The sequence below is a fragment of the Rhinolophus sinicus genome, chromosome 1 (genome assembly GCF_057876585.1).
Source record: "Rhinolophus sinicus isolate RSI-liver-muscle chromosome 1, RSI-T2T, whole genome shotgun sequence".
Lineage (NCBI taxonomy): Eukaryota > Metazoa > Chordata > Mammalia > Chiroptera > Rhinolophidae > Rhinolophus > Rhinolophus sinicus.
The window spans coordinates 4,450,314-4,476,465 of NC_142501.1; the positions used below are offsets into that span (position 1 = coordinate 4,450,314).

Here is a 26,152-nt window from a genome sequence, read left to right on the forward strand (position 1 = left end):
CAGGACCCCTTTCCCACTGAGCCTCTCCATCCATCCACCTGGGAATCCACTACGTTTGCCCAGGGAGTGTGACTCACACATACACCTGTGTGTTCTCAGCGCCCAGCTCCAGGCACAGGCTGAAGAAATGTTCTCCAAATAAACGTGTGAATAAATCACACAGCCGATGACGGATTAAGGAGTTAGGGAAACAGGGACTAGATCATGAGAATAAGGACGGCAATAGCTGCAACCTTGTGAAAATGGCCCACGGACCAGGAGGGACCGGAAAGGCTCCAGCAGGAAAACGTGAGCAGAGCAAACGTGGGTGAGGTGAGACGGAAGGCTGAGTGAGACAGCGCAGGAAGGGGCCCCACGACACTGTGCCGGGGCTTTGAGGCAAAACATGCGTGTGGGTGAGATGCAGGGCAAAGGAAGCAGGGCGACAGCCGCGGTCACTCAGCACCACCGAGGGCCGGCAAACGACACAAGCGCACAAGTGACCAACACAGCTGCTCCATAGCAACACGAGTGCAGGTTGGGACTTTACGCCACCGAGCCGCTCAAAGGCTTATGGTTCGGGAATGTTCCTCACAGGGTGAGTAATAACCGTAAATATAAACAAAACCAGAAACAACTGAAATAGCCAAACAGGGGAATGGCCTGAGAAATGCTTCACCTACGAGCAAACGGAAGCAATGAGTGTACGCGAACGGCTATTACACAGCCATTAGGAATCACGTTGGCAAAGAAAAGCAGCATCATGGGAGAAAACACCATTCACAAGACGGAGAAACGGGGGTGAGGCGCAGCGTTCGGTACCCGCGTGGCCCCACGTCTCTACAAAAGGCAGACACACCTGCGTGCGCACGGCCTCCCCAAGAGACGGGGGATGTGCTCTCCTAACGCCCTGGGCAACCAGGGCAGCAGGTGGACCAGGCGTTCTTCCTGACCCAGGTCTGGGGTAGCTGAGCATGGCAGAGCGGGCCAGGCCCAGTGGCCCCCAACACAACCACGTCCGAGCCCTGGCTCTGCAACACCTCGGGCATGTTTCTCCACCCCCTTTGAGCCTCAGTTTCCTCACCTATAGAACTAGGATAAGAACAGTGTCCACCTAGGGGCCGGCCCGGTGGCGCAGGCGGTTAGAGCTCTGTGCTCCTAACTTCGAAGGCTGCTGGTTCGATTCCCACATGGGCCAGTGGGCTCTCAACCACAAGGTTGCCGGTTCAACTCCCGCAAGGGATGGTGGGCTGCGCCCCCTACAACTAGCAATGGCAACTGGACCTGGAGCTGAGCTGCGCCCTCCACAACTAAGACTGAAAGGACAACAACTTGACTTGGAAAAGTCCTGGAAGTACACACTGTTCCCCAATAAAGTCCTGTTCCCCTTCCCCAATAAAATCTTGAAAAAAAAGAAAGAAAGAACAGAGTCCACCTCACAGGTTCGCTGTGAGAAGAGATGAAGAAATTGCCCAGACAGGACTCAGCACCACACGCTGAGCACCAGAAGGTACCCGGTGCCATAGTTTTTCTCATTGTAACTCAGTATGTGCTAAACTTGAAACCCTACATGTGTAGTTTTAAGTCACACTTCGTATCACAGATGAACAAATCTGACGCTCTGCACGGCAAGGCTGCGCCCCCTCGTGCACGTGGTGAGCTGGGCTCCTTCACGCAAATACGCAGCGGAAGGCCCCTGCGCGGCCTCTGAAGACACAAGTGCTCCAGGAAAGCTTAAACCGACAGCAGCCCCCGGGCACCCCACGGGCTCCTCAAAGGGGCGCAAAGTCCCGGGAGCCTCCAGCCTCGTGCCGCCCCCACCCCGGGAGTCAGGTGCCCACCCACACCATCCCCAGCACTCGGGTCCTCAGTTCTCTCCAGGCCAGGTGGGCGCCGCTCCTTGGGATACCCCGCTGGGTCCCGGGTCCAGGCGGCGGCGCAGACAGCCACCTTCTCTCCAGTGACAGCCCGCGAGGGCCCCGCTGCCACGCTCACCAAAGGCCCAGGCAGAATTCACTGCTCATTCACCTGTGTTCCCACAGGACTCCGCCGGTTTGCTCGGGGGTCCTAACCCGTCCCCCGCTCGCTGGAATCACCTTCAAATGATCTGCCTCCTCGGGCGGAGCCCCGGGACTCCCTGAGCCCGGCCCATGGAAGCTCACCACATGTTGTCACTGAATGAAATCATCAAAATAATTCCACTACTAATAAAAGGGCTCTTCTTCCCGCCCAGGAAAGTGGAAGAGGCAGTAAAAAGCTAAAATGGAAATAAGGTATCTCTCTGTCTCAAGGAAAACCAGCCACACTGGCCAAAGCAAATTTCAATCTCACTGAAAATAACTGAATTCAAGGTTGCCTGCTGAAGACCAGAAAGTAACTTTGAAAGTATACCTCACACTTGAATGGTCGGTTTAGGTAACGGAGACAGAACTTTCAAGTACAGACAGCCCAAATCTAGAACGTGGTGATGACTTCTGACAGAACTAACACACATTCAGAAGGAAATGCCTGGCTTACTGATTCCATATGTTTGATTGAGGAAATAACCACAAATAAATGGAAGAAACGTGTACTTAGTGAGGTATTTAATGGTCTGATCTAGGTCATTAAAGTAAAGGGACAACCAATGAAATCCAGTGACCTGCACACAGAAGGACCTCCGGGGCCAGCTGTGACCTGATGGAGGAGTGACGGGTGGCAGTGGCCACAAGACTCACTGTGGGGACACACTAGAGTGTGTTAGAGAGGAGACGACACCACACCCAAGAGGTCACACTGCAGAAACGAACATGCTGAGGGCTGAGGACAGCACACGATGACTTGGAAAGAACCGAGCAAGGGAAGGCAAATGCCAACCCTGAGGAGGTGAAACGGAACCAGGTGAACACCCAGAGCGCAGTTCTGACCACTGCACTCCCCTACCCCAGCCTTCCCGGCTCCCGACTACCCAGAGAACAGGCGTGTGGAAGGTTCCAGACCTCTGCGACCACCAGTACCAACTCCTCGATTTACCAGTAAGCAAACCGAGACCAAGGACGGGTTACGTGAGCAGAGGGTGGCAGGGGCAGGATTCGAATCCCAGACCTCAGCATCTCCTCTCCATGCCCGTGTTTCTTCCACTGCGCCATGGCTGCCTCCCACCCCAATGACACAGCGCACCTTCCAGGACCTGCCCTGTGCTTCCAGCGTCCCCAAGCCCTGCAGTCTGCAGAGAGCGGCCGTCCCTGCAGTGCGGCAGACTGAAGAAGCGCTCCCTCGGACTCACTTGGCTTCAGGTGCTGGCTCTCCTAGCGGGTGACCCTGAGACGGTGACGTCACCTCTCCAAGTGTCTCAGAAGAACAGCGGCATGGGCCACTGCACACAGCTCCATCAGGGTGGCTACTCGGCCACACACCCACGCAGCGTGCCCTCAGGGCCCTGCCTGGGTGAGTCCCTTCATGGGCACAGCCTCGTCCTGCCCCAGCTGCTGAAATCGCACCCACGGAGCAGGCCCATCCACTACCACAAGTCAAACACACCTCACCTGCCAGCACGGGGCCTGGTCCTCAGCAAGCATCTGATGGGGAAGTGGAGGACGGGTGAGCCCCACTTTCACTGGCAGCCCCTCTGCTGCCCGATCAGAGCCTGTGCCCGGACATTTCCTCACTACTTCATCGCATCAAACCCTCCTGGCCAGCCCAGTGACAGGCCCTGATAGCTTCCACAGTGGCCTCAGTCACCACCCAGCGCCTGTGCCAAAACAAGCTCGTCCAGTGTCCGAATTCCCACTGTCCCCCGCCACAGGCCCGAGGCCAGCCTGCTGCCCTGCACCCAGGGGGCATGGTAATGACTCGTGTCCTGGACCACAGCCAAGTGACAGGACCCTGACACACAGCCTCGCCGGGCTCGCTCCCGAGGCCAAAAGTCACCAAGGCTGGTGTAGGTCGCACCACTGCCTGGGGACTCCAGCTGCCAGGCCCCAACCCCTTGGCAGCAGATTGGGGATAAAACTTCCCTTCCTTGAGAACCACCTCCCCTCCCCAAGACAACCAAGGAGCCCCGGGGGCCAGCTACACGGGTGGACTCACAAGGCTGTGAGCAGCGAATGAGTGAGTGCCCCGCTGTGCCCGGTGGTCTGAGACACCCCAAAGGACAAGTTCCACATACCAGCTGGCGCAATGACCTCCATCTAACAAACACTGAGCACACTTAATATGCCAGATCTTATACAAATGACAATGACCTGGACAAAATACAAGGACAAAGGGTGTAAGCCTCAAAGAGAAGATGCATGGATGGGGTCACGCCTGAAACTGCACCCCAGGTAGTCACAGTGGCAGGGTAAATGAGCGGGCACGCCCAGGGTGGGCAGGCTGTGCTGCTGGGGTGCAGGGTCCCACACCTGGTTCTGGTTCTGCTTCTGCACCCTTCTTTTTCCACACTGTAAACTTCTTGAGCAGCCGACATATGCAGAGAGGACAACAAAAAAGAGGGATCTTAGCAATACTGCACAGAAGGGCCTTTCCTACAGAGACCATTCAGTTCCAAAGTGTAGAACATTCTGGTACGGGGAAGGATCCACACAGGCACAGCAGCTGAGGAGCCCCGTGAGAGCTCTGGCCTCCCCTCTGCTGTCCTTCGGTCGCCATCTGAAGGCCGGCCCAAGGCTGCTCTCACTGTCGGTTAAACACCTGAGAAGAGTTAATTGGGTGGGATCTCCATCCCTGACAGTGACCCCAGAGAACATCAAAACAAGTGAACACATTAGTTTTCAACTCTCCCAGAACCCCGACTCTACCACCTAAGTCCCCACGAGAGGCAGCTGGACGGGACAGCAGGCACAGGGACAGGAGTCAGAGACGGGGTCGGTTCCAGCTCAGCCACTTCTACGCGGGAGTCCCTGGTCAGATGGGAAGACCACGCGACCTGGGCCAGCTCCGAGGTCTCAGACACTCAGCCGGCACTGGAAGTGTGACCCGGTAGGGCCAGCTCTGGGGAACCGTGGTCACCTCCTGGTTAGGAGGAGCAGCCACCAGCTGGACCACGCACGGCTCCCGCACATAACACCGTGCTGCTCACACACCAACCCCAGCCTCCTTTATGACCTGATGCCAGTGGTACAAAGTCGGGGCACCTGGGCTGTCCCCACAGTACCCACGTGTGGGCAAAAGTCACAGATTTGATACACCATATTGTCCAAGAGGTAATTTAATTCTTAATTGAAAAATGTCTAATCACAGGGTACATCTGAAGACAGGCAACCCCAGGGATCAGAGAAAGACCTATCTCTTCACTTGATTTTAGGAATCAGAAATCCCCAAGTATGTAACTGCTAGAAAAACAAAACAAAAGAAAACTCCTGATGACTAAATTTCTGACAATTTTTTGTATTAAGAATATTTTCATTGAGGCATAATTGACAAATAACTTTAGTTTCAGGTGTACACAATTTGATATTTGTATATATTCTGAAATGACCACCAGAGTAAGTCTAGTTAACATCTGTCACCACAGTTACAATTGTTTTCCTTGTGATGAGAACTTTCAAGATCTATTATTCTCTTAGCAGCTTTCAAATAAGTAATACAGTATCACTAGCTGTAGTCACCACACTGTACACCACACCCCCGGGACCTATTTATAACCAGAAGCTTACCTTTGGGCCCCCTCATCCATTTTGCCCCCCCCCACTTCTGGTGACCACCAATCTGCTCTTGTATCTATGAGCTCGTTGTTTGGTTTGGGTTTTGGTTTTGTTCTAGACGCCACATACAACACAGACCATACAGTGTTTGTCTTTCTCTGATTTATTTCACTGAGCATAACGCCCTCAAGGTCCATCCACGTTGCTGCAAATAGCAAGAGGTCCCCGTTTTTTATGGCTGAATAATATTCGTGTGTGTGTGTGTGTGTGTGTGTGTGTGTGTGTGTGTATGTACTACATGTTCTCGACCCATCCACCCACTGACGGACACTCAGGTTTCCTCCCCACCTTGGCCGTTGTACGTCACGCTGCAATGAACATGGGGAGCCCGTGTCCTTCTGAGTCAGTGATTTTGTCTTGTATGGACAGACCCCCCGGGGTGGGACTGCAGGGTCCCATCGTAGGTCAATGCACATTCACGACACATTATTAGGTGGCTGCACAAGACTGAATGGACACCACCACCAAACTGCACACTTTAAAGTACTTAATTGTATGCTACGTGAATTTCACCTCAACTTAAAATATATATTTTTTACTTGAAAATTTGATGATTTTGATGCCATTCTGACACTTGTGAATAAAAGGATTGTGCTTATGTTCCAAATATCACCTGTTGTCAGGCTCTCCAATGTATATAAATGGAAATGGACACGTATGTTTCCATTTGTATCTTTAAAAGGGAGGGGGAGGGACAGACACACACAAGTAACCACACAGTCACTTGAATACACAGACACCTTCTGAAAGGAGATGAGAAGCAGGAGGGGCTGCCGGAGACTCACTTGTCATTATAAGCCCTTAGGGACCATTTGGATAAACATTGTGTAACGTAGCCTTTTCAATTAAAAAAAAAAAACTAGTAAACAAAAAGTAACAATGAACCTTCCAGTGAGGAGCCCTCGCGTATTCCACCCTCCATGTCCTCCACAGAACACCGAGAAACTCTTAGTGTTTGTTACATTTTTTGAATACTATTAAACGTCTAGATTTTGATTGAGCACATGAATTAAATGTTGGTTTAGACAGATATACAATTTTAATAACAATTTTAAGTAAAGATCATTTTCAAAACATTATACAGCCATTAAAAGTGACGGGCATAAAGACTAGCAACATGGGAAAGGCTTATGACATAATATTAACTGAAAAAAAAAAGGGTAACAAATCACATCTATATTCTCAACTGCCTCTGTGAGAAAAATGCGGTGGGGGAGGATTTATAGGGGAGACACAGCAGGCAGCTGCCCCCTGTGGGCTGGACACAGCGCTAACCACTTCTTGCTGGATTAGCTCATCAAGCTTCCAAAACACAACGCTGGCAAGCATCATGATACCCATTTTACAGACGAGGAAACTGAAGCTGAAAGAAGATTAAAAAAAAACCACGATCGCTCTGTTAGTGAATGGCAAAGCGAGGCCACACCTGATGTGACCCAGAGCTCACACTCCTGTTCCACACACCTGTCACCCAAGATGCGAAGGCTTACAGGGGCAGGATGGCTGGCACTTACGGCTTCTTACTTTCCTATAACACGGTCATTCTTACTTCCAGAACCTAAAACAATACATGGGTTACACTACACCTTGGGTGAAAATCGGTTTAAAAAGATAAGCTTACCTAATTTTTTTAGAATATTTTATGCTAAGAAAAACAACATTCATTTTTTAAGCATTTTAGGCAAACTTGAACTTTTTTCCTTTAGGACCAATTTAAACATAGTCTAAGATTTCACCAGAAAGCTTTCAGTTGATATTACTGTCTCAAGAGGTGGCTCAAAACCAAAACCAAAGCCTTACCTGACAATGTTTCCCTCCTCACAGTAAGTTCAGGGTAAAGCTGATTTTCTTCACTCCCTACAGAACCCCGTGTTTTCTTTATCCTGGTACCAGCTGACTTCAAGTGTCTTCAACTCCCTGTTTGTATTACACCCCGTTGTAATGCCGAATGGAATGATTTCCATCTCCTTTGCCTTGCATTTCTATTATTAGAAATGTCTTCTTTTTCTTCTTTTAACCACGTACGATTCCACCCTGTATCAAATTTCTACACGCGAGCTTTCCATATCCAGGTGAAGGGATGAAAAAGTCAGGGTGCAGTATGTCACATGCCATGTAATGACGTCTCGGTCAACGATGGACCACACATACAAAGGTGGTCCCAATAACGCAGCAACTGTGTGGGGTGTCACATGGGTACGGGATTTACTGTATGTAGACACGTATATCACTGCGTGAGTTATATACATGTCTAGCCGCTATGTTGTGTGCTGTACACCTGAAACTAATATAACACTGTATGTCAACTGTAACTGAAAAAATAAAATAGCATTTTTTTTAAAAAGGTGGTCCCATAGATTTTAATGGAGCTGAAAAACTGTCGCCTAGTGAGGTCGCAGTAACGTAGCACAACGCATGACTCACGTGTGTGACGTTGGTGTCAACACACCCACCGCACTGCCGGTCGTTTAAAAGCATAGCTCATCAGTTATGTACGGGACATGACACTTGGTCATAAACGACTGTTACTGGTTTGTGTATTGACTACACTAGACTTTTACGGTTACTGTAGCGTGTACCCTTTCTCCTCATAAACAAGTTTGCTGTAACACAGTCGCCATGTTATCCGGCAGCAGCCTCATCCATCTCATGTTTACGTGTCTCGTGAGGGCACCATTTCCTCTTGTGCTTGATTTCATTTCATGCTGTCTTGTTCATCTCGGCCCCGCAGGGTTCCCACAATGACAAATGACCTAATGACGCGTTTCCCATTGTTAAGTAATATGTGACTGTACAAAGAGGCCAGATGAGAAGTCCCAGGACCCGTTACTCAGGGCCTCTAATCTTAGACAGATCCTCCTTCTCTGGGTCTCAGTTTCCTCATCTGCAAAGTGGGGATGATGGGGGTGCTGCCAGATCTACCTACCACTTAGGGTCAATACTGAACCAAAGAGCTACTTTGCGGGAAAGAGCGTTATATACAAAGGCCATCATCCTATAGCGGGCAGGGAGGTGCCACGCAGTGACCAAGTAGTACCACATCTATCTCATCAAGCAAAATGGCTGCCACAGACTGTTTGTGTCCCCTCCCCCAACTTGATATGTTATAAATCCTGACTCCCAAGGTGACGGGATTAGGAGGTGGGGCCTTTGGGAGGTTGCATAGGTCATAGGGTGGAGCCCCCATGAATGGGATTCGTGCCCTTATAAGAGACACCCCAGTATCCCTGCCCCTTCCAGCACGTGTGAGATACGATTCTGCCAGCACCCTGACCTTGGACTTCCCAGCCTCCAGAACTGTGAAAAACACGCCTGTGGTTTATACGCCACCCAGGCCGGGGTCTTCGGTTACAGCAGCCCGAGGTGACTAAGACCAACGCAACAGCTGTGCTTCACCTTCCGTCTCACGTACTGAAACACACAGACCCACTGTGCCTCGGGAAGAGCTCAGCACGAAGCAGCTCCTGGGCGTCACAGCTGGCTGGCTGTGCGTGACATGAGTCCTCAGAAGGGCTCCAAGGCTCCACGACGACCAATGAGCCCCCGGAAGCGAGGTGACCAGCATGCACCCCATCAACTCGTGTGTCCTGAGAGTGAATTTTCAACAGAATGGTTTGTGGAGCTGAGCGGGGGACCACAGCCCACTGGGCCCCGTTAAGTGACAAAGCAAAGCACCACCTCGCTTCCAGAGCACAGCAGGCCCGGGACTCACACACGGTCTCTGGAGCCCTATTTCCACTTGGGTGGTGGCGCCTGTGTCACCTCAGCCTGAGAGCGTTTCTCAGACATCTGGTCCTGTTGTCGGGGTCAGGTCACAGTCTACCCACCTTCCATCATCAGCGCCCCCATTGAATGTCAATTTTCATTTGCCTTTCCAGCAGGCACCCCCTATCATCAGGGCAGTTCAAGAGTGGGGGTCCAGGCCCTGGGAATTCAAGGGGCCATCACATCAGGCCTCTCCTGCCCCACCAGCCCTGCACACAAGTGACCGCTGCGTTTTCCCTCCCAGGAAAGGATGACAACTTGGGCCCATCAGGAATCACACAGGGCCTGGGAGTGACAGTCCAAAATGGCACCCAGACCCCTCTTTTCTTCTCCACTTTCTTGCTTTTCATCTTTAACACATTCAACTTCCTACTTGTAAGTTCTCTGGGCCTCCTGGGCTGAGCAGACAAACCGATGGCACAAGGTCACTGGAGCAGAGGGCCCGGCCGACGCTGGCTCCCACTGTGTCCACTTAGTAAAGGAGAATAACCAACAGAACCTCCTTGGAAAAGTACCACAGTGAGTTGGGCCTCTGCTTCCTGGAAAGCACAGGATGCTGTGGAACAGTGGAAGATAACAGAGAAGCAGACAGCCTGTGCTTCGGGCCCTCTCTGGGCTCCTTCCCAGGGATTCCATGTACGTCCATGTACCTGACTACAGAGCAAGCACTCAAAGTTAGTTCTCACCACCACCATGACCACCACCACAGTCACCACCACCACCACCAATACCATCACCATCACCACCATCATCACCATCACCATCACCATCACCTCCATCACCACCATCACACCATCTCAAAGCCCTTGCTCCAAATCTAAAGAAGTCACGAAATTCTGCTGCTATGCTTCCCGCCACCCTTCCAACCGTCCTTCTCAGGGAACCCCTCCCCTGGCTCCACCTGGCCAGGGTACAGGATGTAGATTTGAAGCCCGCACCAGGTAGGACCTGGTCACAGAACCTGCCCGTCCCCTGATAAAACACAGTTCTTGTGTCCAGGCCGTGCCTGGGGAGAAGCAAACACCTATTTGCTCAGCAACCAGCAGAAGGCCAGTCCCTGGAGGAAGCCGGCTTTCCAGGCCTCGCATTACCAAAGCCAATTCCACGACCATCTACTCTGGGTCTGGCCAGCCGAGGATCACCAACCACTATTCTGCCCTCTCCAGACCCAGGTGTGACTCGCCTGCCACAGACACTGCCCTCTGCCCACTTGGGTTCCCGCCACCCCTCTGACCTCGGGCTACGGGTACCAACTCACCATCACTTCCAAAGTCTCCGCGAGGGCGAAGCGTATCATCCCACTTTTCTAAGTTAACACATGCTTACAACATTTCTTATCTTGATTTTTTCTCAGCTCAGCTCTATATGTCAGTTCTAATGGTCTGTGGTCATTCTTTTTCTTAATAACAGATTTCAAGAAACTTAAATCATCTTTAGAAATTTTTTTTTTTTTTTTTTTTGCGTTTCCAAGACTAGACACCTGGCTATACAATGGTTTGTGGTCCTTTGAAGTCTCAGTTCCATTGGGGGAACGGGACACAGAGGGCTCATCCTAAATGCCATGTCTTTGACTATGAAAAGTCAAGTTCACTTATTCATTCCCTCCACACCCAACACAACGGTTCAATACAATTCAAACATTTTCGGGTCTCTACTATGTGCTCGGGACGGTGCTAAAAGCCAGCCGTGGGTTAAATTCTACAATATAAGAAAGACAGCCCTGGACCTCATGGACCACTGGCAAAGTGACAGATACACAAAAGTCTATCTGAGCGGCAAACACAGCTGGCTGTCTAACCCATATCCATCCTTGCTCTTCCTGTTACCAGAACCCCAATTCCAAAGTGCCAATGGTTGAACCCATTTCTCAGCAACCCCTGCAGCTAGGGGTGGCCATGTGACCCAGTCCAGTCACACTCAGCTCTCCAGATCAGAAGACAGATGCCCTGGTGACTTCGCCTCCCACAAGATGATGGGCGCCATCTTGTGGCCACGAGCTTAGATCCTTGAAGAGAGCGCAGTGACACAATGCCAACAGCTACCTAACTCCAGACATCGTGCTGAGAAAAATAAACCACTACTGTTTCAAAGCCCGTTACCTGCAGTCAAACCCACATCCCTCGACACCAGGTAACGCATGTCGGCTGGTGAGCCGCTAGGGGGACAGGGGGCGGGAGAGGTAAGACTGCCAGCTAGTGGGCGGGCGACTCCAGCAGCATTTCCTGAGAATGCGCCGTGTACCGCCGTCACTGCAATGAGGACGAGCGACAGAGCCACGGCCCACAAGGAGCTCACCGTTTAGTGGTCAGAGGGACGTAACTCTCAAATCGATGAGAGGCGGAAGGTGACAGGAGCTAAGTGACGGGACAAGTGCTGAGCGAGCAAGGGGCGGATCGTTCCCAGCGATTCTTACACACCCTCCTCACTTCTCTTCTCCCTCAGAGAAAACAGACACCACAGTCTCACAACTGCTCAATTGGTAACGAATAGCCTAATCTACAAGAGAAATTACTAGAGAAACAAAGACAAACATGTAACAGACTGACTTTCAAGACTGCTCCTTTAAAATTGTACAATAGACTGGTAAACATTTTTTTCACAATAAATCGAAGAGTCTACAAAGAAAATCACCATGCCATAGAAACAAGTTCTCTGAAAGAACTTGGAAGGTTTCCTATTGAACTGAAGATTTACTCCACTACAGAGAGTAAGTCAAATACTTAACTTTCGCGCAGTCATATTCAATTTGTTTTTCTTTAAGCTGAGTGATACGACAGGTAGTTCAATTACCTATGCTGGCGGTGGCCGTGCAGCGGTGGCAGGAGCCATGTCCCCGCAGTCCCCCGCCCGCCCCGCCAGCCCGCAGACGGAAGCAGACGACAACCCCAGGCAGTTCCGCTAGGGGCTCCGCCGGCTGACACGCTCAACAGGAGGTGAGACCACGGAGATGAAAACACACTGCGGTCAGCACAGCGCGCGTGAACACGGGCGACTGTGGCTTGTTGGTGTTATTACCGTTTCCATTTCTCCAACCTTCAGTAACATTCCAGTAATATCATCACCGAAACCTGTGGTGAGAAGATCACGCAGGGAGAAGAGACGCAGAGACGCGCTCCGCGGCGGGAAGAGTCGGGCAGGAGGCCGCCCGCACGGAGGACAGAACTCTGAGGGCAGGCGCGTGCGGTGACACTGGGGACGCCGGGGACAGTGGGAACCAGGAGCCACGGTGTGAAAACTGTCCCCCACTAAAGGGAGACTGTCACTGCAGCGCGGCGCCACTTGGATCTTAGTAATAATTAGTTCCCTAAAAACTCCTTTTAGAGAAACACAATAAAACCAGACAGGACTGTGCAGCCCCAAGACGGGGAGGAACGACTACACAGTCGCTCGACACTGAAGGACAAGTGTCCACACAGGCCGCTCACTGTGCCAGGCACGGAGGGCTCAGCAGGGCTCCACAAACACAGAGTCCTGGCCCCTGGAGGGAAGGGGGCACGTGCACAAGCAGGTGGAGGGTGACGGGTGCCCGGGAGGAAAACAAGGCAGGATGAGGAGGGACTCGGGGACTCAGACGTTCTGGGCAGGCAGAAGACGCTGCAGCCTCGCTCGGCTCAGCTCGGCCAGGAGAGCCTGATGACAGGTGACATTGGAGCAGAGACCTAGAGGAAGTGAGCCACACGGAAATCCAGGGCAGGCCCGGGGCACAGACATGCTGGGGTGTTCTAGAAAGCCCAGAACACGGGAGGGGAGGGATGAGGGGAGGCCTGAGAGGAAGGGGCAGACCGTGTCACCAGGCCTGCAGCTGTCCCCGAGCCAGCCAGGAACCGCTGGGTGGCTGACAAGCCCCAGAGCTGCCTTTGCTTTCCAAGGATCACTGACTGCTGCGTGGGGGACGGCTTGGGGCCCAGGGGCTGGCGGGGGGGCCGGCAGGCCAGAGGTGCAGCTGGGCCAGGGCGTGGACGGATGTGCTGCGCATCTGAAGGCAACAAGATCCGGTGACGGGGCGTGACGAGGACATGGGAGGCGGTGACAGGGCTGAGCTTGGGCCTGAGGCCCTGGAGGGGCGGCTGCTGTGCACAGAGCTGGGGAGAGGGCGGGCGGGTTCCGGGCAGGAGTCGGCCTGTGGCTTCAACTCAGTGGACGCCTCCAACCCAGAAAGCGCTTTAAAAATAGGTGAACTTTTTAAAACACTAACTCCCCCACATGTGTGTTCTTCACGGAAGCAGCTCTGCCAGCGTTCCCCCCGGTTATCAGAAAAGATGCTACCTGGGAGAACCAATAATGGGGGGACCTCCAGGAGAAACAGGTGGAAGGTGGAGATAGGCAGGGAGAGGACAGAACACGAAGAAGCCTCGACCCGCGGCACCAAGCGGCCTGTCGCCTCACAGAGAGGCAGGGGCCCCGCCTGCGGCCCCGTGCTCTGCACCCCATCACACCAATGCCCACCCAGTTCAGACAGAATCAGAATAGGCAATAATACCAGTTCCCACGCGAGGTGAGGCTCAGCCAATCCACACCCAGGAAAACGAGACACAGCGACCATGACAAAGGTCCCAAGAGAATCTTCCGATCCCTCAGTGCATCACGCTGAGATCACTCGCTCATCACACAAGTGCACGAGCACCTGCTATGTGCCAGGCCCGCCCTCACCCCGCCCACAGCGTGGGCTCTGAGCAGGCCGGAGTCACAGAGCCCAGGCTGTCCATAAATTCATTAGCCCGCTTTTTAAAGTATCTCTGTTTGTTGCACTAAAAGTACTTTTTCCTCAAACCACAGAGCAGAGATAAAGCCAGACCTTCAAAGGCACCCCGCCCAGGCTTCCCGACAGCCTGAGTGGGGCCATCACTCCTGCTCCATCTCTCACACGCTAATTGCTTTCCAGAAGCGCCGCTGGCATCAGCACCGTCCTCTGGGCTTATCCACAGAAGCTCGTCTCCAGCTCAACTGGCATCAGCGGCGAAAGAACCAAACACTGTCCACACCTCGGATTAGAAACGGGATGTAAACAGGCCAACTAAGCCAGTGGGTCACAAACACAGTGACTGGGGAGGCAGAAGTGCATCCAGCCAAGAAGAAGGCGCGGGTGGAAAGGAGCAGGAGCAGGGGGAGAAGGGGAGAGGAGGGAGGGAGAGGAGGGGACATGAGGGGGTGGAGAGAAGCAGGGGAAGGAGGGGAGGGGAGGGGAGGGGTAAGAGAAAGGGGTGGGGGGGAGGGGAGGGGAGAGAGAGGAGGGGAGAGAAGGGGAGAGGAGGGGAGAGGGGACAGGAGAGACAGGAAGGGGGTGAAGAGGAGGGGAAGTGCGGGAGGGGGGTCACTGCCGCCCCAGGGCCAGCACTGTGCTCCCTGCGGCTCAGCACTGAGCACACAGAAGGGCGGCTGGACGAGGAGCGGTGCCACTGAGACAAAGTAGTCACTTGTGTGCTGTCCCCTGGGGGCTCTGCACTCAGGGCCTGGCGTCCTCATGGAAGTCCTTCCCTGATGAGATTCAAGGGACAGACTGAGTGAGCTGGAGCTGGCCTCTTGTCCCTCTCACGTTCTAATGCCTTCTGAGGACCTGGCCACGCAGGCACCGCCCTAATTGATGGGCTTTGCTGCTACAGGCAGGTAAGGCTGCAGGGCGGGCGCCTGGCCACCAGAGGGCGCTGCTGGGCGCTGCGGGCCCGGGGCCCAGACCTGGAGCTGCAGGAGCAGAGGCCGCGTCCTGGCCACAGCAGCCGGGAGCCATCCCACAATGCCCTGCTCCAGCCTCTCCGACGAGGCCCCGAGGGGAGAACAGGGCCCCTTTCCTCAAGGCCTCCAAAGAACAAGGGACATAATGCCCGCTGTCTCCACCAACCAGGAATGAGTGTGACTGGGGGTGTGAGCGCATCCCATGCTGACCGTGACCAGCTCTGCCCTCACTGCAGGGCTGCAGGGCATCTGGTCCTGACCGAAGACTCACCCTCGTCAGCTGTGAATCTGGAGCAGACAGCGGTGTGTCTGGGTTTGGGGGAGAGTGTGTGTGAGTGTGAGAAAGTGAGTGTGTCTGTGTGCACACACGCGGGCCGTGCACACACGCACGGCACAGTACCGAGCAAGCGTAAGAACCCAAAATGGCAGCAACTGTGCCATTACTTGGATAGACTGTCGTCTCGCCTTATTTGCAGGGGACACCTTCCGAGACCCCGGTGGATGCCTGAAACCACGGATACTCTCGCACCCTCTGTATGTGATTTTTCCTGTACACATATAACCTTGTCACCGGAAGGAAGCATTTGACGGCTTCTCCTCGGCATCTCTGAATTGCCAGCATCACTGCCCTGCGCTTGGGGCCTTTATTAAGTAAAATAAGAGTGACAGGAACACAAGCACCGCGAACTGACACAGTGGATCTGATCACCGAGCCGGTACTAAGTGACGGGGGGGGGGGGGGGGGGGACGTGGCACGGGATGACAGACGTCTACCTGGGGGGCAGAGCAGGTTATCTCACGCTACTCAGAATGGCATACAATTTGAACTTATTTTTTACAGCAGAAACACATTATTTACTAACCAAAGGGACGACCCTAATGAAGCCACCACGAAGAACAGTTGCCTGTACCACGTCTGTGGGGAAGGTACCTGAACAATAATGGGGGAAGCCTGCAGAGATTTGCTCACTGAACTGAGTCTGTGTATCCTCGCAGCTAATTCCTGTCCAGAAGGATGATGGAATTTTTACTCTACTTTTTCAGACACACAAGTACAGGTGACATTATTCAAGACTCATCCACCACTAGTTTCCCACTTTCCAGTTTTCCTGTTACTGTGCTTTCCTTCCCGTCCCACTCCTGAGCCGTTTTTGGAGTTGCAGGCAGCCTGAGTTTTTCTGCCATCAGCTGTAGTTCCTTCAAACTCCTTCCCCAGTTATGTGAAAACTGCGTTGTTTTCAACATGCTCTGTTTTTACAGTGAGGTGTTTGCCATCAGATGTGCTGACACAGTTTGGTTTGGCCATGGCACCCACTTTTCGCAGAGCCAACCCCACTCCAACTTTCCCTCGCGGACTCATCAAAGCCTTAGTTCCACTGAAGTGCCCTCTTCCTACCAGCTGCTGTTTGGCGCCCATGGTAGGCGGCACGAGGGGCAAGAGGGGCAGAAGGTGGCGTGGGGAGCGTGGCTTAAAACTTATAAACTGCTTATTTCTGGAATTTTCCATTTAATATTTTTGGACCACGGTCAACCGCGGATAAGGGAAATCATGGGAAAACAAAACCGCAGATAAGGGGGGACGACTGTACTGCTTCCCCTGGCTATTTCACAAGTGCTGATTTTGTCTCCCCAGTGAAATGACACACTTCTTGGGCATTTTCTGGCTCCTGTGTCCATCAGCTGTCCCCTACCCTCGCAGCCTCTGGCCCCAGCTGTGACAGTCTTGGCTTCCTCCTTCCCCCCAGTCTACCCAGCTTTATGTCCAACCAGGCACAGGGCCCAGTGGCCTGCCCTCCGGAGCCTGGGGAACTGACCACCACACCTCACCCACGCCAGCCAGGACCCTCGGCGCCTTCCTCCATCTACTCCCCCAATTCTTCCCTGTCCCTCCGGTCCCTCCCCTCCCCACTCCCAAGTGGCTGCCCGAGGACAATGCCGCCACAGCGCCCTGCGCAGAAGGCCTCAGGGCTCCTCCTTCCACAGAACAGCAACCACTTTCTGATGCCTCCAGAGTGAAAGTTGAGGCCCTTCTCCTGGCCTTTCAGCCCCCAGGACCCGTCCCTTCCTGCCTCGCTGGCCTCCTGCCCTCTCCCAGCAGGCCCCGGCCTCTGCAGCTGCTCTCCACGCCGCAGGCAGGAAGCCCCACTGCAGCCCAGCACCTGTGCCCCGCTGCCCCCTCCCTGGGAAGCTACTCCCCACCTGCAAATGCACACCTTCCAAAGCAGTCTCCCCGAAAAGCACGGCAGGTCCTAGAAAGGGGTCATTTCACTTCCACATCATTCGTTATGACAATGACGAGACAACAAAGGAACTTAAGGGTTTCGTTATAGGTCGTTTCGCTTAGAGTCGCAGAGCCTCGGGAAGGTGTTAGGTGGGGACTTACTGACCCCACACCCGAGGGTCTGCTGCCCACTCACTCTAGGGCAGCACCAGCCTCGATCAGTCAGCAGTTTTACTCTCCACACACACGTAACACCTCTGACAGCTGCTAGAGGACGGACTTCACGTGTGTGTTTGTCCGTCTCCCCGCGCCCGGACATCCGTCTCCCAGCGCCAGGACGGCCATCTCCCCGCGCCAGGACGGCCGTCTCCCCGCGCCAGGACGGCCATCTCCACGTGCCAGGACGGCCGTGTCCCCACATTAGAATGTGTGGGCAGGGCCCCCGGGGTCTGCCACCCTGCTTCGCCCCACTGCCTCCACCAGGAGCAGGTGCTCAATGACCACTGGTGAGGGAATGAAGCAGGCGGACACCTTTCAGACGTCACCTCCTATGTTGCAAGGATGCTGCAGGATCGGCCCGATCCCCCATTATGGCTAATGACACAGGAGGCTGGGTCTCCTCCTCAGAATCGGCCCCCTGGCTCGGGGGCTGCACTGCCTCCTGCCCCGCCATCACCGCGAAGGGAGACTGTCCTCCAGCCCCGGGCCCTGAGGGCACATCTAACTCGGGGTGAACAACCCCAAACCCCCCAACCAAACAACCCTCTGCTCCCCACGCCGTCTACTGAGTGCCCCCCATCTCACAACCCAGATCACGTGCTCTCATGGAGGCCGGCCGGCCCCACGGACCTGGCCCTTCTGTGCTCACTTCTGACGCCTACAGTGCGAGGGGACGCGTCACACACCGTGTGACCTCAGGCCCCACTGCATGGGCCCCGCACACTGCCAGGCTGCACTGCCATTCTGAGGCCTCCGAATGCCATTTCCGTGGGCACTGGAGCAGGCAGCCGTGTGTGAGGACATCCGGGTCCCTGAGAGGGCCGAAGGAGCTGTCACACTCGTTTGCCACGCTCGGCCCAGGATCCCACCAGCGCCAAGCTAAACGGGAAGCCACGCCCGCTGGACAGGCTGGCCCTTGGCAGGAGAATCGTTCCTGTGGGCACTTCTCACCGCAGCAATCTGCTTTCCAACACTGACTGGCAAACATTTGCCGCTTGCGTCTTTCATGTAATGTGAAAACGATACATTCTGCTGTCTTACGAAGCGATCTTAAATGCCTTACAAAAACAGGCAACTTACCAGCTATTTTCTCTTGCCACTAAACACAAATCCAGTCATTGTTTAGCTGTGAAAGCCTTGGGTTTAGCTTTTTGGTGTTAGATGTGATATTTAAATAGAATTCTGAAGAAAGAGAAAAAAGCCCGTAATCCCATCAACCTAACAAAAGAAGATTTTTACATGTTAACCTTTCAATCTATCCATCCATCCACGCATTTTCCCACAAGTCTTGAAAGCTTTATTTTTAAGTATGATTTTAAGTTCCCAAGTTACCCCAGTGACAAAGTCCACGAGAAGGTTCTAACTGGGGGCTCAGATCCTGGCCCAGAACAGGATTCCATCAGGCAATCTTGTTCTCATCAGCTCTCTCCCTGCCACCTACCATGAGAAACAGCGGAACATAACCAAGGAAGCATCTAGAAACGGCCTTGACATGTCAATGATCACAAAAGTGGCCACATATGCCCACGTGCTAAGAGTCAAGTTAGAGGATAAATGGGTCAAAGCAAACAGAAATAACGTCTCCTGAGCTTCTATGACGTGCTGGGCGCCCTCCTAAGCGCTTTCTGTGTATTAGCTGTACAACTGGTACAGCTGCCATTACGCCTACAGATGAATGAGGGGACTGAGCCCAGAAGTCGCCAGGCCGGTCCAAGGGCCAGGTCACGGCGAGGAAGCAGTGGGGCCAGCACTCCACGCAGCAGCCCGTCCCCACAACCTCCACTCTCACTGGCCTCCCTACACTGCCTGAAAGGCAGACGTGTGTTGGGGAACCAGAAAAGCCAGTGGCTACGGAACGTCCTTCACGCACGACCCACCTGTCCTTCCCAGTGTGCTGGGGAGACTCCCACCCGGTCCTCCAGCTCTCCCTCTCCCCCACCCACATTAGTGATGCTCTAGAACGTCCCCAGCACAGAGGAGGATGGGACACCTGAAGAACAGTTGTCAAGTCGTCTGTAGTAACCGGAAATTTGGAGTGCCCATCAGGAGGGGCGGTAAATGACGACGGGGCTCCGCGACCGGAGTGCTCAGAGCACTGCACAGGCTACGGCGTTCTCCAGGGTTTCATGGGAAGCAGACGGTTCCGTGTACAAAGTGAGAGCAACAGTGCTGCCATTCCTATGGAGAAAGAAGGCGCACGGTGCGAATGCACAGACCTCAAAGGTGTCTCCACAAATCACCAAGGACAGAGAGCACCTCGTCCCTGGAAGAACTGGCCGACCCCATCTTAACCAGGTGATCAGAGAGGACGTCGTCAGCAACAGGACAAAGCAGCACCACAGCCTCCTGCGACAGCGACCAAGAACACGGATGACCTGAGCAGCCCAAATCTCCTCAGGAGGACGTGACAGCCTACACCGAGGGGCCCGCATTTGCAATGACACCCAGGTCACAGAACGGGGCGCAAGGCTGGGTACTGCACCTGGTTACCACAGACAGGAGACGTGACGCGAATGCGGCACGTGGTCCCACGGGATTCTGGACTAGAGGAAAGATATATGGTCAAATGTGGACTGTGGATTACAGAGTAGTACCTTATGGGTACTATTGCTAAGTTTCCTGACTTTGTTGTATTATTATGAGTTTCAAGTGTATAAAACAACGTACTAGACATTTACACCCCTCACGAAGTGATATCCCCCCCCCAATCTACCACCCCTCTGACATCCTGTACAGCTGTTACAACTCCACTGACTCTATTCCCTACGCTGTACCCCACATCCGGTGACTATACACGTTAAATTGTAGTTGACGTACAGCTTTATTCAGCTTCAGCTTCAGGTGTGCAGGGCAGTGCTCAGGCACCTCCACTATCCATGAAGTGCTCTCCCTAATGGGACAAGTGCCCATCTGACACCCTCCAAAATCTTTACAGCATTATTGGCTATGGCCCCCAAGCTGCCTTTCGCGTCCCCACGGCAACAGTGCGAACAGCATCTCGTGCTTCTCATTCCGTCACCTTCTCCCCATCCCCACCCCCGCCCATCTAGCACCCCTGTTTTTTCTCTCTCTGAGTCTGTTTCCGTTTAGTTTGCTCCTTTACTCTGTTCTTTAGATTCCACGACTCTCCGGACTTTGACAGTGATTCTGGGTCTCCACTGAGAGAAAGTCCTGTTCTCAGGAAACACACAGCGAGGTTTCCAGGAGCGAGGGGATATGAGCCACCAGCACAAGGAGAGTAAGTGTCCACACGGCACGCGCAGAAAGAGAACGGGGCAGAGTGTGAACAATTGATGACTCGGGTAAAGAGCACATGGGAGTTGCTCGTACTACTCATGCAACTTTTCTATAATTTGACATTATGTCAAAATGAAAAGTCTGACCCAACACTGCAGGGACCATCTCTGGATGAAGACACATGGGAACGAGCACAGGGAAGGAAGGGGGAGGCATAAAGGAAAGGAACTCATTTTCACCACATGCCCTTTAGCGCAAGTAAATGCCTAACGTGTGTGTGCAAAAACCAGCAAAACTAAAGAGGGAGCCCCCCATGAGAACGGTCCCGAGAACCCCAGAACCCCAGAACGAGGCTCCAAGACCTTCCAGCCGCCTCCTGGGCCCCAGGCAGGCTGCTTCCCCTTGGCCAGGCTCCGCCCCGGCTGGCTGCTCTGCGCCCCCATCCATGGGCCTCACACGCCACCTGCTGGCCGAGCGCGGCACTGCCCACCTCAGGGAGCCAGGACCTCAGAGCTCCTGTGGCACTTGCCCTGCAACCAGCAGTGATGGCCTGACCGTCCTGAAAGCTCCAGCATCCAGCAAACGCCTAGCACAGGGTGGCACTTGACAAAGAGGAGCGACGTAAAAGAAAGAACGCAGATTGCACTGCAATTCCAGCAGGCGAACTTGGCAGCGAGCACCTGCCTCGGAGCCTGGTTGCAGAGCGTCCATGGAGTAGGTATCATGACCCACAAGAACCACGCTGGTGACGCCACTGTCCTCTGCAGGCCCGACGGTGGCCCTGCAGTGCCCACAGCCGATCACACTCTATGCCGACTGGAAGACCCAGCAGGAAGGTGCAAAGTCAGCAGTGGTCCTGACGGCGCCAAGCAGCCCTGCCCCAGGGACAGTGAAGAGCAAGGCTGCCCCCCCACCAGCCTCACAGAGCAAACCAGGGGCAGCTCTAAGAAAGCAGGAGAACACAGCTGGGGCCTTAAGAAAATAAAAGAACAGAAAATACTGGTCAAATTGCACTGGACGCATATTAACAAAACATGGCTAAACAATGTGAAGCACACGGGAAGCAAGCGCATTCAATGACAACAGACGGGGCCTTCAAGAACTGGACGTCTTCCAGAAACCAGGCGCCCCTGCGCAGCCGCCACCCCAGGCACTTACCCAGGTCTGTGTTGGGCCCGGCAAGGAGCTGCTTAAACTTGTCGAGCCGAGAGGCCTCTCTTTCACTTAACGCTGAGCTGCTGAGGGCACTGGGCTCCGATGTGCCACGCAGCGCGACAGTCGCTGAGTGTGGGAGAGACTGGGACCTCTGCAGAGGGGCTGTGTCGCTGGTACTTTCTGCGGAGAGAGAGACAACAGAGGGTGAAGATGGCCTCTGGGACTTTCTGACTGCCATGTTCCCCCTGAGAAGACCTCCCACTTGCTGCGCTGCTTTCCCTATGTGAACGCTGCCGTGTCACAACTGTCCCTTCCTCCCAGCACTGAGCCATGTGGCCCCTGGCTCCTTGAGCAATAGATGAAACTAGCTACTACTTAGGAAGTTCGCCCGCCTTCCTGCTACAGTATTATCCATCAGTAAAACAGACACACCCCACACAGAAGCAAGACAATGACAACCAGAAAACTCCGGGCCACCGCAGGACGTGACAGAGGCCAGGGCACCCCCAGATCAGGCCTACCCAGATGACATGACCCGAGGATCTGTGGGTGTAGGGCGGGAGGGTGCCTGCATAGGTCGCCCAGGCCTGAGCATGGAGGAAAGCCCAGGGTCACCCGCAATGGGGGTGGAGCCCGAGAAGGCACTGAGGCCAGCAGGCAAAGGCTAGGGCGACAAGAGTGCGAACCCACCGTCCCCAGAGCACGGGGACCCCAGTCTGAGCCTCCCGGGGCTCCCCAAGCCCCGTGAGGAAGCGAAGTGAGCCAAAGCCCACTGCAGGCAGGAGGAGGGGCACTGAGCACAAGCCTGCCCAGCCCTCGCCAGGCCACCACTGACCCCACGACAGGCTGAAGGGCCTGCGCCCACAGGGACCCAGGGGACCCACAGGAGTGAGGTGAAAGCACGTGACATCAGCAGCCCAGGACCAGGGACGGCCAAGGCCCTCAGGTGACTTGACAAAGAGCCATAGAACCAACAAGGGACCCACGCGCAAGAGGCACGAAAGGCTCTAACCCCTGGTCTAAATGCCATCAAGCGATGCCATCTTCTGAAACAGAAACGTAAAGCAGAGTGAAAAACAAGCTCCAGGAAGTGGGGCGGGAAGCACACAGCGGGGTGCACATGCTGACGTCCTCTGGCGGCAGCTGCTGCCAGGCTGGGGGGAGCCGGGGGTCAGCACTGCTGTGCAGTGTGCTCTTCACCCCAAAACATGGCCGGGAAAGGCTCCATACTGCGACCCCAGGCACCAAGGAGCGGGCGACCGTGGCCTCCGGGCAGGCTGGCCCAGACGAGCTTCTGGAAAGGCCCGGCAAAGCGGGCGCAGAGGAGCGGGAACACGCCCACTGCCCCCCACCGGCTGCGGCTCCCAGGCTGACCCTCCCCTGCAGGAGCCCCCTCAGGCCTGCACTGGGGAAGGGCTGGGGGGGCTGGGGGGGCGCGGAGGACAGGTGAGACTCTCGCTCCTCTTCCTCCTCTAGGATCCCTGCCTCCCACGCATCTCAGACCCCGCAGGGAAAGCGCTCAGAGGAAGGGCGGGCACAGTGTTGCGGGACAAAACGTGCTCAGTTTATCCACTGGCTACCTTAGGAGGAGCCGTGTGCGTTAAGGCACAAGAGGACCCACTCCTGAGCAGAGCCCACTTCTGGCCCTCACTCCGAGATGGGGAAGGTGGGAGCCGGACGGCAAAGCAACAGCAACGTCCCCGAGGAAACAGTAATGTCAGCCACCAGTCCCTGCTACCGTGAATGCAAGACACGGCAACATGCCACCTCCAGGGTCCCAGGAGAGGGGTCTAACGACAGCCAATCAGTGTACACACGAGACCCCGTTCACAGTTTCATCACAGTCAGCTGTGGGACAGCTGTCCCCTGGCTGTGTCCACTGAGTCCTTCCCAGCCGAAGACACACTTTGCCGTTAACCCAACGCCACCCTAAAACAAGCCCTAAAACAAGCCCAGTGCATCTGACCTCTGGTACAAAGGCGAGAGACTTCTCAGACGTTTAGTAAGAAAGTCAGGACAGCACGCAAGGGAGGTGAGCCTACGAGCCCCCCGCTGCCCGTCACCTAACTTTCAGGCCACCACCCATCCAGGCTGAGGGCCCAAGCTGATGGCAGCAGCAGGCCCACAGACACTGGCAGGTGACATCTGCTCCCGACCGCAGCCCACTGTGAAAGGACAGGCACGTACATAAAATGCTGGCAGTGGCACAGCCACGCAGCAGGACAGGCAGTGCTCTAAGTGGACCGTGCCCCCATGAAGTGGAATGTTCCGGGACGTGAGAATCACAAAACGCTGTTCATATGAGCAACAAAATAAAATGGAAGTCACGGGTCCCTCCTTTAGCAGTGGCCCTGCCTGGCTCTGGGGAGTAGGTCCCTGTGAAGGGACAAATGTGGGTGCCGTGGGGGTGAGGGAGGACAGAGAGACAGCCACAGGGTCGCCAGGCTTACTTCAGCAGCATTTGTGTGACTACACCAGACACCAAGGGGAAACGAAGGTAACTGGGGCGAGGTCCCTCCCTTCAGGAACTTGCGAGGCGTGAGCCAGACACAAGCCCTCCCCTGGGAAGCCGGCCGGACCTGCCAACCTGGCCCCTCCTCGCCCCCCGCCACGAGGATGGCCTCACCTCATGTCCAGGAGCCCTCTTGCCCAAATTGGGACGTCCCCCTGCGGAAGCTTCTGGGTCCTGGGCACCACTCCAGGCTCCGTCCGCCCATGGAATGAAAGCTCCCAAGTGCTGGGTTCTCCCACTGGACTGCCCGTCACCACACAGGTATGGAGGCCTTGCTGTGCCAGCACCGGGCCCAGGAGGCCCAGGACTGACGTGTGTTCACTCTGGCGCCACCGCTGTGGAAGCTGGCCCATGACTCACGGGCCAGGAGGCCCAAAAGCTGTAAACAGGCCCACATGTCCTGTCCACTCTGCTATCCCGGCCGCTGCCACCACCGAAGGGGTCAGATCCTAAGAGGGGACCAGCAGCTCCTGGGCTCGAGGGCAGACTCCAGCAGGCCTCGCACGTGCGGGTGGGGTCTCGCCGGCCGAGCAGCACCCCGGTGCCCGGCCTCTTGCTGCAGGAGCGCACACAGCCACCCCAGGTGTGCGGCCAAGGACATCCTGAGACCCTGCCGTGCACCCCTGGGAGAAGCCCTGCTTGCGGGCGAGGCCGGGGACTAACAGCAGGGGCGCTGGGTCTGCACCCCAGCCCGCGGCGCGGGGCGAGCCACACGACCTCCCACCTCTCCTGCGAACAGAGCCCAGGGCTGCTGCGAAGTCGAACGCTCTCATTCATCCCCAGGGCGTCACGGTACTTGCCGCACAGGAAATGATGGGTAAGTGCCAGCTGTTACTATCACTAGTGCAAGTGCGCACAAAAGGCTCGCCCAGGACGCAAAGATGACCAACCCCAAGCGGGCGCAGGCGGGAGGCAAACTGCCAGCGGCCCCCTCACAGCACAAGCGCCCAGAGCACCCGTCTTAGCTCTACAGCAGGCGGCCAGCCACCCAATGGCTCCCGAGCCACACACCACGTGCGTCGCTGCCTGGCTACTGTGACCCCACAGTCCTGTGCTGAAGCCCTCCGCCCCTCACTTGATGGTGTTAGGAAGACGGGCCCTGGGACAAGAGGAGGGCTGGATGTGGTCACGAAGGGCGTCTCCATGGGAGCTGAGTGCCCGTGACAGCTGGCTGCTCCTCACCGAGGGGCGACGACGAGAAGGTGGCCGTCTGCGACACACAAAGGCCCACCAGAACCTGACTGGCTGGTTCCCTGCGCTCGGACTTCCAGCCTCCAGACAGTAAGGACATAATTTTCTGTGAGACTTAACTTCGTAATTGCTATGACAGCAGCCCCAGCTGACTACACGTGACGGGCCCCCTCTCCAGACAGGACTCTGCACAGGGCAAGGCGCCCTCTGGCCTGCCTCCTGGGGCACCCCAAGCCCTGAGGCCAGCGCCCAAACCACCGCAGATGCTCATTAAATAACCGGCTGTCTTACCTCACAGACCTTCCAACATGGAAAGGGCGGAAGTAATGAGCGCGGGCTGAACACCGGCCGCCGAAGGCCAAGCGCGCGGGTGCGCAGCAAGACACGACCCACCCTCGCGCAGATCATACTCTGAGCATGGCAGTTCCAAAAATAGGACACCCCCCCCCCAAGCCCACACGCATGTGCCCTGGGGGTCACTGCAAGCTGCCAAATGAGGGACGCCCTCTGCACGTGTGG

The 26,152-nt window shown here is 55.1% G+C and overlaps 1 protein-coding gene and 1 pseudogene across 1 annotated transcript in view; both read right to left on the reverse strand.

Moving 5' to 3' along the window:
• Nucleotides 1–26,152, reverse strand: part of TBC1D22A (TBC1 domain family member 22A) — a 273,044-nt gene that overhangs the window by 223,033 nt on the left and 23,859 nt on the right. Inside the window, exon 4 of the mRNA XM_074326597.2 lies at nt 21,934–22,110. Within this exon, the coding sequence (XP_074182698.1) occupies nt 21,934–22,110 (177 nt within the window). The remainder of the gene's footprint in view (nt 1–21,933; nt 22,111–26,152) is intronic.
• On the reverse strand, nt 15,859–17,946 carry LOC148758996 (fatty acid-binding protein 5 pseudogene; annotated as a pseudogene).